This window comes from Buceros rhinoceros, unplaced genomic scaffold (assembly GCF_000710305.1).
Source record: "Buceros rhinoceros silvestris isolate BGI_N320 unplaced genomic scaffold, ASM71030v1 scaffold1648, whole genome shotgun sequence".
Taxonomy (NCBI): Eukaryota; Metazoa; Chordata; class Aves; order Bucerotiformes; family Bucerotidae; genus Buceros; species Buceros rhinoceros.
The window spans coordinates 137,937-152,774 of NW_010426144.1; the positions used below are offsets into that span (position 1 = coordinate 137,937).

Below are 14,838 nucleotides of genomic sequence, written 5' to 3' on the forward strand. Positions count from 1 at the left end.
CCACAGGACAGTTCTGCTGTTGAGGGAAAAGGGAGGAATGTATTTCCCACAGGCCAGCACCCCTTGTCAGTGGGGCAGGTTAGAAAGTACATTGCTAATATTGAATTAAGGTGTGTGAGAAGATGATACTGTGTCTTTATTATCTGGCAACCTTACTGTGCTGATTCCGTTTCCATGCTGGATACATCAGGTCATTAAAACGGCCTTTCAATGCACATACATTCCTGTACTTTGTTCACCTGTGCATCCTTATGACAACTACTTCATATCAAGCTTATCTATAACAGCTTACAAAAACTCAAGGAATTATCTGATGATGGATTTTCACCCTCTGGTTTAAAACTTTGGTACATTCATGGAGTAAATGTCTAGTGAAGGAGTATAATGAAACACGGAATCATCAATCTTTCTGGCCTGGTTTGACCACATGATAAAATTGAGATTTGCATGAACATTTCAGCAAAAGTACATCATTACGATCCTATGATTAATGTCCTAGAAAGCTAAGGAGAATAAACTTTCTTTTTAGCGAAGAATATTTGCTTTACTCACAGGAATTCAGAGATAAGGATAAGTTCCATCTGCATCAACGTATTTATATTTTTTAATAAATAATGCTTAAGGACAGAATTTCCTTTCAGAAGGAAGTTCTCCTAATACAGTTGTTATTTTCAACATCATGATGGTTTAGCTCCATTTTTAGTTCCAAGAATTCAAACTTTATTTCATACTGCTCCCTAAGTGTCTGGGAAGAGCAAGCTTCAAAGCTGAATCACATGTGTAAAAGAACAGAAGCTGACCATATCCCGAGATCCCATTCAGATCCTAATGGAAATAATGGAAAACTTTCCATCAAATGGAATTGAGCTTGGAACTGGTTTCTGTATAGAGCTACACGTATTTGAGGGGTTGGGAGACAGTATTAATTTTTTTTTTTAATCAGCTATGCTATTCACATAGTCCAAACAGTCTATTCAAAGACTTGGACTATCCCTCTATTACACTTGATTTATCATCTTCTCTAAAATTTAACGGAAACTATTTTGATCAAAGCGTATTACCTTTATAGTGGTTTTCAGCTGCTGCCATTAAATGCAGCTCAAGCCGCAGCTGCATTTTACTGTCCTCAAAGTTATTGCTTTCCCAGGTGTTTGGTCCAGGGGACATCCTATCTAAGTACCTTTTCTGTTTATAATCAAGACCCTCTAGGGTAGCAAAAGTATGAGTTATTGTAAATATATTTACACTAAACTAAAATAATTTACAGTAGTTCAGCATGCTTTCTACTATATCTTTTCTGCTTCCTTTTGTCTTCCTAAAGACACTCAGTCTAAAGCTTTAACAAACTCACCTCAGTTCTCTTTGAAGTAGTGACGAGCAAATTATTTTTCTCCAAGTAGCTCCTGCAAGGAGACTGCCTTCCAAAATAAAGCTGCCAATCACTTGACAGAACCTTGTGTCTGCAGGGCAAGTTTGGCTCTTCTCTCACTTTTACAGGGAGCATTTCCTAACAAATTCCCTCTTCTTACATTAAGAATTGTACTGTAAGTGTCTATGAATGCAATTCAGACAGTTTTAATGTGAAGTTCAACTGACTTCTGGAACGCATTGTGTTATGAGTAAATTTCCACAGCATGCCACACGTTTCCTGGGTTTACTTTAGATCTTTTGCCAAGATTAACAGCATTTCTTTCATGTCGCTTTCTTTACATTTACACCTATATTCTGTGTTTCAACAATGTTCCTATGGGTCTGGAGAGAGCATAAAGGATATTTAACTTTAAAATACATAATTGGTCGCTTTCTAAACACTCTGCTTCATCCATTATTACACTTGCATTTGTTTCTTGATAATTCACTCAATCTTCCCTTCTGAAAACTTCATGAACTAGTAAGATGTGTTGACTTATACTGATTATACTGATTTAGCCATGAAATAAAACAATTTAGAATATGTCAACAATTCACAGAAAGGACAACCACCCCTAATTCTACACGCTTCACAGAACTATCTATAAATAATAACTATAAATATTAACACATCTGTTACATCTAAAACACTGATGCTTTTGTCTCTACTACATCCTATATTAATACATTCCATAAGTGGGTTTGGTCTATTATTTCTACAATTATATGCCTTAATTTTCATTTTGTATAGCGTGTTGTTACTCATTTTGTTATAAATCTGATGCGTCTTCACATCAAATTTGTATCCCGGAATCTTTATGTCAGAGTTACATGAATGTGACAGTTATCATTTTCACATATCGCACACTAACCTGGTCATCATAACGGTAAGTGAGGAACTGTTCCCCCGTGGTATCCTCAAGAAAACTCCCCTGTGGAGAAAGTGCAAACTCGGGCAAGAAGTATGCACCTTGGGATTGCTCTGCTCTCGTCTGTAAGAGATTCAGAAAGGTCACATTACAGCTACTACAAACACAGGTGAAAATTTTAAAAAACTCTGTGCATATAGTTACAAAGACTAGACACAAACTTCCAGACACACAAAAAAAAAGTGTGTTTTCAGGCACAGTATTTCTGGATGGATGCTTTGCTGCACAGGTCTGCGACGAGACTATTCCGAATGCATACAGGGGTCCAAAACCAAACACGATGCCTCAATAGCAGAAACAACAATTAAACAAAAAGATGCCATCTCTGGCTTATCAACCATCGCTGTGAAAACCACACTGGAAAAGCAACAGGAAGCTACACTTTTTTCCTTATACACTTCACTAGACAGTTAGTGGCTGCTGCAGTAACAGGCTTTTTGGTTAAATACAGTATATCTATTCTAACAGGAAGATGCAAAAACACAGAATCATACAACAGTTCAGCTTGGAACACATTCTGAGAGCTCATCTAGTCCAGCCTCCTCAAAGTAGGGCAACACACAAAACCGTAACACAGTGAATTACTGCCCTGTCCTGCAGGAAGATACTGCTGCAGAGCAGAAGTTGGAAGAGGGTGGGAAATGACTGCCCACCACCAGGCAGTGACTGTCTTAGTTCTGTATGCTATGCGCAACTGGAGAAGAACACTTCAGAACAGACTGGGAGAGGAAGCAGGGCCCATTTCAAGCTACAGAGGAGCTAATTCTGTCAGAATCAGTGTCTCCAACTGGGCTGCCTGATGCCTGGGCTCTTAGACAAATGGCTTTCCCTTAAGTGATCTCTGCATTTCAGCAGTGTGCTAGACATGCTGAACACATGCTGGTTGGATGTCCTGTCATTGCACTGTAGGGCTAAAGCAACCCCGATACGCAGCAAATGTACCACAGGCTCTTATGTCCTTACTCCTACCCCCTCGCAACTCTCCCCTGAGAAGCCAATCCGTTTGCATAGTAGAGAAATAACTAACCACCTTTTGAATGCAGAATATTGAGTCCACCCGTGGCTGCGGGACAGTGGAAAGGGCAAAGAGATGTAAATTACTTTCCAAAAGGTTGAAAACTTTCAGAGAAGAAAACTAGGCCTCCAATGTACAAGTTAATGCTGGACATTTCCCAGTGATGCAACTTAATAAATGGGGTTTCATTAAACTGTTTCTTATATTTTGACATATACATAGTAATTTTACATGAAAGCTAGCAGCTGCCATTGACCAGTTTCCAGACTGTTGGCTAGAACTGTATACTGTAGGTGTGTAACCTCAGTGCAGATCATCTGAGATTTCAAAAAATTCCACATAATTTAACCAGTTTGTGGTGAAAACTGAAGGCGAGACTTTATGCAGTTTCCTCTTGCAGAAAGCTCACTTTCTGAAGCTCACAACTTATCTCAAAGCAGATGACACGTCATTCAGGGCATGGGTCTGGAGAAGCTTACATTGCTTTTGCTTACTCCGTTCTGCAAAAAAGCTGTCAGCTTCTCGGACTGTAAACCCCGTCACTGGTGACAGCATTAGATTAACATACTTGCCTTAAATCAAGCAACCGTCATATAAACTAGAAATAGCTTGCAAAGGACATGTCTCAACTAGGGTAAAAGGTCATATTTAAGCATGCAAAACTGAACAAGACTTTAAAGGGGATTTTTTCATCAGGCCTGCATAAGATGTTCTCATCAGGTTATCGTGACATTTCTACAAAGCCTATTATAACAGTGGTCTCACTTGTACAATTTAACCAACTGCGTTTATTTATGCAGAATTAAATCATAAAATATGGAGAATAAATCTACATTTGACAACAATAGTTTCCCCATAAAGCAACCAAGAGAGGCTCACAGTTATGCTTCATGCTGAATCCAAGCTGGCTGCAGCCAGTGCAAGCCTTGACATGTTATGTAGAGCCCAGACACGAATCGGGCTGACCTAATCTGGCAGTTTTCCCCACTGGTTTCAATGGGCTATCGATAGATCCTGTGTGAGGGAATACGGCAATGATGTCATCCTATGATTTCCACACAGGACTAATGGAGAAGAGATGCGTTCTAAATCTCGAGTGGCTCGGGTTGAAGTACTTAACATCTCTACCTCGGTCTCCCCAGGTGTAAAACACAATTAACAACACCAACTGACCTATATTAATGGTGTATTAGAAATTTTAGTTTATATTTGTAAAATACTGTGGAAAAGAACAGTGTTAAGTGCTAGCAATTTATAACAATTTTTGAAAGAGCTGCCTAATTTACAGACAGAAGAGAATCCAAATTACCCCACACATTCCTTAGAAAATCGAATATATCACACTGTTGCCTAATTTCCAATAAACAAATGTCTCAGTAGGATATGTAGTGATTAACTTGCTTCTGTTTCTCATCTTTATAAGCTAAACATTTAAAATAGAGAGTCTTTGGATGTTCATCAGAATTATGCTTTGAATATAAAAGATGCCAACATTTGAAGCTGGAATAACAGTTTAATAGATTAAAAACTAAGGGCTTCTCTCACACATTCAATTTGCATATGAAAAGCTAATGAGCAGTTCGCCACTAGAGAAGCAGAAGAATGCTTGCTAGAATAAGGCAAGCAAAGTCTGGCCTCCAGGCATGGAAAAATTCACTAGAAAAGATGAATGTTTTATAAGGTTACACAGGAGGTTACAATGGAAACAGATCCACCACCTACAGCAATAGGTACTACTGCTTACTAATATCACTAAAGTAAGGAAGAATGAAGCAAAGCATTTACTCAAAAATAAAAATCTGCTAAGAACTTACTATGACTGTCATGGCAAACTGATGCTGAAGACAAGTAATTACAGCTCATAAACAACATGAATTCAGCTCATTTAAAAAAAAAAAAATCAAGGCTTCAGATGCAGAAAGAACTCTTCCCTATTGAATCCAAGTAGCAGAAAGACATTGTTCCCCTCCAGACATAGGTATCTTCAAATAAGCTGAGTGTGCCCAATGCACTTTCATTCATACATTGTACTGAACACAAAACATACTGCTTCCACCTAAAGACTCTAAGTTTCAGAAAACAATTACAGTTCATGCTAGTGTTTAAAGTTTCTTCAATGGCCAGTTTAAGGTTAATAGCTTTAAGTTACAAGTATGCTTAAATTTTAGAACAGGCATTTTAAAGTAGCTTTTATGATCTTAAGCCTATGAAGACTGTAGGTGGTGATAATGTAGACAAACCAGATATAATAATAATCACTGCATAAAATTCATGGAAATTAATATAGCAGGTAGCAAGGAGGTATTACAACACAACTGTCAGTGTGTGCTGACAATGAAAATTTAGAAGTTGGAAAGACTAGTGTTTGAAAATCTTTCTAGGTATCAGTTAATCAGAACATGTACATTATTAGTCAGAAATTGAAAAAAAATGAGGTCTTCCATGATACATAATGCTACCTGTGTGATCAAAGAGAACCATCCTGAGAAGCAAATAATGTATGCAGGCTCTGGTTCAGTTTGACCCAAAAGGATTCCTGCTAGCACACAATGAAACCACCACACAATGGAAACTACTGTAACTGCTCTTCTTCCCCTTGATTTGTATTAACTACTGCTATCCAACCTACTTTTAATTATCAAATCAGAGCAATCACTAAATGTAGAGTTTCCCTATGAATAAAAATTGAAAATATTAATCACTGTCATTCCTTCTAAGGTACAGTTAATTTCATCCAAGAATTCTTGTAATTTCAGATAAACTTAAAAACTGTAGTTTAGTCCACAATTCAGGGGGATCATTTGATACAAAGGCTACGACAAAGTTCAAGTGAATCTCACCATAACACGTCGCTATTCTATTAAATCATAGCCACCAGGAGACTGGAAAGTAATTGTTTCATATTTATACATAAACAGCAGCAGCTTTAGAAAGTGAACTTTCTGCTAAGTCTGAGTTGTGAAGGTCAAGAAGATGAGAAAACAGAGATGGAACGTCTCAAAGAAATGGCTTTAACGTAATTAGGAATAAAACACTAATCTTCCAAACAGACAGGAATTTTTAATTTTAGAGTTTCTTGGCACCAAGAGCCACATTAAGTGAAAAACAAGAACTATGCTGCTGTGTGCGCTTCTGAATGCAAGTCAGCATTACCTAGACTTCCATCAGCCACTCCCTAAATAAGCCTGTGTGCTTGCTAAAATTGGGAGTATAATGAGAAAAACCTCTTTTGCGTAATGAAGATTAAAATTTCAAAATTATCTATTTTAAATGCCAAGCATGGCAAAATACCACACTCTGCCTGAAACGGCCGTGTTTTTAAAAGCAGAACAGACAAAAATCACACGTACACAACTGCCCTAGCCTGCCCAAAGTCAATTTAAAAAAAAAGAGGCCAGTAAAATGAAGGCAGTTTGCTTTCCATGGGTTTGTGGCTTTTTTATTAGTTCTTGGTGGAAGGGGAAAGTGGGGCAGAGTCTTGAGAGTGTTAGCTTCCAAAATGTTTTAGGCAAAAAGATGGGAAAAGCAGATAAAGTGGGAAAAGCTATCTGCATTCTTAATCACTTGTAAATACATGTTTTTTTCAGATTTATATGCGAGGCAAGTCCCATCATATACCCAAATGTGTGCCTTCTGATCTAATTCAAGTTACCTACCTGTCTACTAAGCTGCAGTAGCATATGATTTACACCCCAGGGAAGTAATACACTCCAGCTTCCTCACAACATGAAGAAGTGTGTTAGCAGATAAACAAAGTCACATTACCAGTTCAGGACTTCAGATACCTCCAGAGCAAGCAATGCTGATGAGTAAATATCTAGTAAGACTCAGATTAGCTCATGTCATGGCCAAGATTTATAAAAACAACTTCCTAATACTTGAAACATTTAAGGGCCCTGCAAGTGAACTGAGTTTCCACAGAAGCTGCCAGCAGCTCAGCATTCCAGCAGACCAGTCCAACTATTTAATTATTAATATTAAACTAAAAGACCAGCATTTCCAACCAGAATTAAACTATAACTGTCATTTCTTCTGAAAAAAGAAAAAGGATTCAGCTGAACTGGGGAAAGCCGAGCACTTCTTCCTAAAAGAACCCTGAAACACTGGACATGACTGTCAGATTTCATCAGGGAAGTTGCAAGTGAGACCATGAGCCAACCTGAAAGACTGAACCAAAGGTTCTTCCAGGGAGAGAAGTCAAGTGTGTGGCTCAAGGATTGTTTTTCTATGGTGCATGCTGTGTATTAAAAGCAGAGTTAAGACCTGTTTGATAAGCCCAAATCTAATTATTTTTTCCTCTCATCTCTCATTCTAAACTTGTTTATAACACGTAGAAATAAAACAAGCCTGGGGAAATGTGCCTGTAAATTAAAGGCACGTACTGAGAAAAGTGAAAGACAATTGAGAAGTGTTTTGCATAAGCCACCTATTGACACAGTAAAATGCTGTCAGCAAAGCCACTTAGAAACTGAAAGTTCAGCTTTTGCTTGTACAGTGTCTCCTACTCAAAACTGAATTTACAATCATACACACATCATATTCACAACGGCCTGCATCATCTCTGCTGCTCGAACAGAGCATCCTGCACCCATTCAAGCACTAGGAGTCATTCCACTGACTGGAACGTGCTTAAAATCACATCATCAAAACAACAGTGCTCAGTCTAAACCTTTGTCATGCTGTAAGTTTGTACGACTTAAAGCCAACAGGGAACAAGAAGGACAATGGAAAGCATTTCGGCTTTAAACTAAGATACTATCTTTCAGACTTTTCAAAAGGACGTTTCTACCAAAATTATTCTTCATTAAACGTAAATACATTTTCTTTGGCATAGCTTGGGCTGCAGACTGAGATCAATATATTTTGAAATATCTTTTTCTGTACCTTCCAAAATTAATACTTGCGATAAAACTTTTGGATATTTATCAACAACTACTTCTGTTTTTCCTTGCTATAGTCTGGATAAAAGATTAAGCTTTTCACTGAAAGGCTGCATTACTATTCAGCCAAAATCTCATTTAGTTTCAAAATCCATCTTAAATATCAACTCTGTTTCACATTTCCAAAAGAAATACGAACGCTGGAGTTTTCCTTCTTCCAGTGAAGCAGCTTCTAAACTCTGTTAGGCACACTCTGCTTTCTTTCCAAAGGGCTGGTTTGATGGGTCCATCTTTGCTTTTAAATGAGCTGCACTAGCTGACTGATGTTGCTCCCAGTGATACCGAAGGCAAAGTTCCCCCAGACATCCTTCCAGAACCAGGGCCCAAACACATCTGCAGCAGGACAACACCCCTTGCAATATAAGACTTACTGTTAGGACTGTGACTAACACTAGATACCCTCAGTGGTCTAGAGCTTTGCATAAATAAGAGCCAAGGTGAAAAACACAGCACCCAGACGAGACGACCCTAGAGCAGCTCACGTCCAATTATTGTCAGGAAGTTAATGACTGTGGATCAAATTCTGCTTTCAAAATGTGCAATGTCCGATTATTTCCCTAAGTCTTTAGTTTGGCCTCAGGGGACTGGGCACAACAATATTTACAGCCAACATAAAAGCAATTTTATAGCATACGGATAGAACATATACTATAAAATCTAAGTATTAGTATTACCACTGAGAGTAGAGCTTCACACACAAAGTGTACAAGCCTCTTCTTACGAACAAAGGTCTGCAAAGATACGGACTTAGCAGGAAGAGAAGAAACGAGATAACAAAAAACCCCAGTAACTTTAATCCCTGTCCTCTGATTTCCTGCCGCAGTGGTGACACTCCTCATATTCCCAGCACAGTGGGATGTCCTCTTTCTCCTCGGTCTCCTCATAGATGCTGCAAAGCTGTGTTAAGCATCCAGTGGCATCAGCGCTGAAGCTGAGAGGAGCAGGCAGTATGGTGAGGAGTGACAGTACTTGCTGCATGTCCCTCCTCATGGAGGGAAACTCATAACTCCCGTATGCACAGCCTGACAGCTCCCCTGCATTTTTCTGTTTACTTGTTTATGTGCTTTATATAAAGTTTTTATTTAAGATCAGTTGTTGAATAAAGAACTGCTTTACAATAATGTGAAATTCAAACAGCTGCTCTGATTTTTTTTTTTAAGATTGAAGTTTTACTAAAATCCTCTTGATGAACACTCCTCTGTGCCTAAAACAATGACAGGGAAGGAGTATATTGTTAAAAAACCTGGACATGTGACAGAAAATACTATTTTGTTAAAAACTCTTCATAAAGTCTTGCAAGCAAGACAGATATAGGTGATTGAAGTCTTCAAAAAGAATTTTTTTACCCCTTCTTTCACTTTATGTTCCACTATTCCAAACAAAATGCTTTTCATTCCTTATTTAGTAATTTAATAATTGGTAAAATTCTTGTCATAAATCAATCCTTTCAGCATTACTGGAGCATGTTCTCATGGAACTTTCTCTCTTTATCATTGAGGGTTTCTAAGGGTCCTTGTATAAAAAATGATGCAAAAGCATTGTCGGCATCCTTAGCAAAGAAACCAGGATAATCTGTAATATTTAAGTTTTGATTAAGTATGCTTTATCATGAATACCATTTTGTGGTAAACAAAATTTTTTTGCTAAACTGACAAGCTGATAACAAGTGGACTCATTTGCAGGAAACAACCTTGTCCATCTATGGACACGATTGCAGCTCCAGTAATGTACTGGAGGAGACTGGAAGCATAATCCTTGAGGAACAGTAGATTTATTTACAAAAGGCAATAAAGGAGCATCATTTTAGGCTACGCAGGATCACTGTCAGAGGCAGCGCAATTACAAAGCTTGACAAATCAGCCTGTGGACTGAAGATACACACTTAAGGACTAAAATAAAGAGCAAAATTAAATGAGGAAGAATATAGTGTGATTCCTTCACTGAGTGGTAGGAGTCTCTATCACAGAGGGGCAAGACACCTTAGTTTTGGCAGGCCACACATTAACACAGACCTTAGGATTATTCAGTTACAAAAAAGCCCCTGACTGCAGGCCATGAGATGAATGAGAGGCTGCAGCAAGCCATGCGCTGCAGGTGTCTAATCCTTTACTGGTGAGATAAATAGCACCCAACAGGCTTGCAAGGGCAACATCACCCTTTTCTAATAAATTACTTAATTCTCATCCCCTTCTCCAGGATCCTGACTGGATAATTGCTCTAATAATGCTAAAAAAACAGGTACAAAAAGGTGTGAATGAACCAAGAGTTGCATGTAAGCAGGAAGTCTCCTAAAAGCTAACAGAAAGCAAGAATTTGGGGTAGCCAAAATTGCAAAATGACACCATTTTGCAAGCAAGTCTGCACAGCACTTGCAAAACGCCCCTTTGTTTTCATTTGGCCATGGTGGCACGCCCACACTGGCATGACTACAGGATTCAGGATTCAAAGAACAATATCCTCAGTTAGATATGACCAGCCTTTCTACATGAAGGTATAAACACACCAAGGAAGACAACAATGGGACTTAGCACATCGATTTGGGTAATGCAAAAAAAAATTTGGTAGCCACTATCAGATATACACACTAACGATGAGAGAAAGTAGGACACAAGACTTTACACAATTCGAAGCTCCTATACATATACTATACACGGTTAGAAAACACACCTCATTCTTATATACTATAGAATTACTGCACTATTCATCTAGAGCTTTCATATAACTCAAAGTCGTCATTATCCTCATTTTACAATGGCTGCTCTCAGAAGGGTCTGGCTAAGAATGACATGGGACTTCTGACTCAGATTTTCCTGATTCTTTTTAATTTAAATTACAACCTTAATGTTATTAACGTTATGTTATGTTAGTGTGATTATTTGTATTTAATTTCCTTTTGAGTTTTTTTTCTTTAATAGATATAATTTGAACTGACATAGTAACATGCTTTTCATATACTTCAGTAGAAATTGTGCCTAAAGGCAGTGAAATTCTCATCCATAAGCTGCATAAAGAAAAAAACTCTGGCACTCCGAAGCCAAACACCTGCTAGTAGTGACAGATCCAGATTTTTAAGAGAATTCCTGTTGCATAATGAAAACACAAAGAAGGGAAATGTGTGGGGTAATGGAATAGTATTAAAAACACAGCACTTGGAGGGGGCAAAAGAATCCTAAAGCACTATATACTTTGGAGCTAAATGCTGAAGATCTTGACGTTAAAGATGGTCACAAGTTCAATTGTAAAAAGAGACTTTTGTAAAGTGGAGAGGGCTGATGAGTGACTCTCACATACTGCAGGGCATTGCCATGGCACTCATTGGGGTTTCTCCCTGCCCGGAGTCTGCTTCTGATTCCAGGGGCAGAGGAAACAGGCAAATACTCAGCCCAAAACAAGCCTGCCCGGGCACTAGTAGTTTTAACTCAATGCATGCTGTTTATGCTTTGTTGTCATCAGCAACAGCATGGTGGTTGTCATGAACTGAACAGGTAGATGAAAAGTATGGAATTGCTCTGCTACTGTAAATCACTAAAAATTCTCGTAACAAATAGACCTGGAAACAGGCAAACTCTCAGCCACCAAGACCTGGAATAATAATCTCAATAAGAAAATACATCTTTGGTGAAACTATTCTGAAGACCAAATTGCCCAAAACTCAAGTAGGAGAACCACAAGACCATGCAACCAAGCAACTTTGACAGATTAGAAAGATAGAACGTTTGACAGTCAACCTCTACCAATACAAAACTTCTCAATGAATGAGACCCTGTATATACCATATAAACAGGTATAATCCAGTGATATGAAGAATAAAGTGGTGAGATTCCTCTTCAGAGACAAGTCAAATCAGTTTACTGTAGGATTTGTAAACATCTCAAAACTACATACTTCTATCATGCACACAAAGGTCACTCAGCTATACTAAAATAACTAAAAATAAAATAAGATGTAAGAACAAGCTTTATTGGTCAGTGACATTTGCTGACCCACTTCAGTGACTTCCACCAAGAATAGATACACATAGCAAAGGCTCGTGCATGTACAGATCAACAAAGCGAAATTGCTCAAATGGAGAACAGACCTCAGTGGCGTCAGAATTTCTCTTGTACGTTCCAAAGCACTAACATGCCCTGCACAACACAGGCCACAGAACTGGGTGCGGAAATTTCTGCAGCAAGTTCATCACTTCCTTTTAAAGTAAGAAACATTTTCCAAAGGATTCGGTCAGTTTAGAGGATATGAGAGAAAAGGGAATATACCTAATATATACATTATTTCCACATTTAATTAACTTCATTGTTAAAATTCTGTACATTTTTGCTCTGAACTTGCCTAGCTTCTGATGCAGGCCATTGGATGGGCCTGTAGGGGGGTTTTGTACTATATTACACTGTCCTTTATTAACAGAAATAATTTTCTCCCCTTTCCTCAGACAAGATGGGAAAGGTGGTGCATGGTGGCCTAACAGCACCCGTGAATGACTGAAACACTTGAACACGCTCAGTACTGCTGTTCCCTGGGTAGGGGAGCTTGGGCTAACACTGTTCCTTACCCACCGTTTTCAGCACAGCACTGAGAGCACCTGCTGTGCAATCAGGTATGATGCCCTCTTAAGTGCTCTGCAATTTCTTTTTAAATATTTTAATATGTTTGTCAACTTATCTTCAAGGAGGGGCCAAGGTGGGTGTCACAAAATTATTTAAGACAGACCACCCTGAATGAAAGTGTAAATAATCAAAACGGTTCTCCTCCCTATTACCTCTAGCTGATGAATCCTTTCTCACCCAAAAGAAATTAGGCTGTAGAGTATGCCGCAGCCAGATGTTCACTCTCAGACTAATTTATGATTTACAACAGCTCAGCACATGAATGTGTCTGGCACATGGTGCAGAAAGCACAATTTTTCCACTGTCAGTTTCCCACTACTTGTGATAACATTAGTGACACTAACCCAGTTTCTTCATCTCCTCTTCTTTCCCCATTGCGGTGAGTCCCTTTGCAGGGTTTAGGGACGGAGCAGCCTAGCGCATCGACTCGGTCAGGCACATTTGCACCATGAGGAAGCAGTTAAATGGTCATGGCTCTGCTGTAGGAATGTTGGTTTAAGGCTATTAATAAGGCACATGAGGTGAATGCCTTTCAGCCAAGTGCCCTCCACATGTGCACACCTGTTTCAGCATGATTTTAAAGAGAAATTCCCGAAAGAAACTGTTCACAGCACACAGTCTAAGTCTCAAATGCATTTTTGCAAATACTCTAGAGCTTTTAGGCTTTTGGGGCTTCACTATTAGCAGGAATTCTGATACTTCAACCACCAGGTAAAGCACACTACTTCCTCATAAGCTACTTTTCCCTATGAAATTACCTTTGTCTCATTAGCATCTGTCATCTACCACTTAGATTATTGCCCCTGACTTCAAGAATCTTGATCATTGCCACCTGATCTGCTACTGAAATGCTTCCCTTGACCCAGGTTCACTGTTCAAACACTGCAACTTGCTTCTTCAGGCACGCATCCATACTGTTACATGTTTAATTTAGCCTCATTTAAATCTGTTTATCTATTCCCTCAGTCCAGTGATGCCAGTCTTGATATCTTTGATCCATCCGTTTTCTCATTTCCTCTTAATTTTTTGGGAGGAGAGAAGGTGGTTGTTCTCCAAGTGTACTTTGCCTTTTTCTCTTGTCAGTGAAAGCATCTCAAGGAGGGAAAGGTTTTAAGTGTGTGTCATATTGAGCCAGACACACGGTTCAGCATTAATAAAGCAAAGGCTGACTAAAAAGGGACAACAAAAAGCAAATAACATAACATTTGCAGACTTTGCCCTAAAAAAAGGCAAAGTCTCCAGATCAGAAAAGACCAAACATGAAAGTGGACCTGCCATGTTGAACATTGTCCCTTGTGAGCAGGTCACAATTCATCCACGAGCATTAATTGACAGTATTTCATAGGTTCACTTACTAGAGAAGCCATGGCTTAGATAACTATGTTTTAGCAGTAAAAACCAGAGCAATTAAAAGCTCACACGACAGGCACTGCAGCCATCTGTTCTCTGACAACTGTTAAGACTAATGGTCATTAGCTAAATGACTCTTTTTCGTTCTTCTACGTGATGTGTACAGTAATGCTGGAGGACTGATATGGTGAAGGGGAAAGGGCTCTTACTGAGGTGAGAAAAGATAAACACAGGATCTGCTGCTGGAAAGACTGAAATAAATCCTCCGAATGAACCAGAATTGCTGAAATGTTGAAAGACACAGCTGAGCAAGTCTGACATAAAATGAAAATAGAAACTGCTAATCCAGAACAGGATGCCTGCTCTATTCAGCACAGTTTCAACACTACAACTTCATCACCCACCTTCCCTGACCAGCAAAGAAATTTCATTAAGCAATTTTAAAATGATCCAAGTGATTACAGAGAGACATTCAATGAAGATGACAACAGAAGGATGAAACATGGACAACACTGAAGAAAATCTGTAATTCAGAGGCATGACGTTGTCTAGTGTTTCAGAATTTAAAAAGATATGATGCCCTCTTAAGT

The 14,838-nt window shown here is 38.8% G+C and overlaps 1 protein-coding gene across 1 annotated transcript in view; it reads right to left on the reverse strand.

Annotated features, from left to right (window-relative positions):
* ADAMTSL3 (ADAMTS-like 3) overlaps window positions 1-14,838 on the reverse strand; it is a gene marked incomplete at its 3' end in the record, with an annotated part of 167,066 nt that overhangs the window by 136,353 nt on the left and 15,875 nt on the right. Inside the window, exon 2 of the mRNA XM_010141355.1 lies at window positions 2,283-2,402. Coding sequence (XP_010139657.1) covers window positions 2,283-2,402 — 120 coding nt within the window. The remainder of the gene's footprint in view (window positions 1-2,282; window positions 2,403-14,838) is intronic.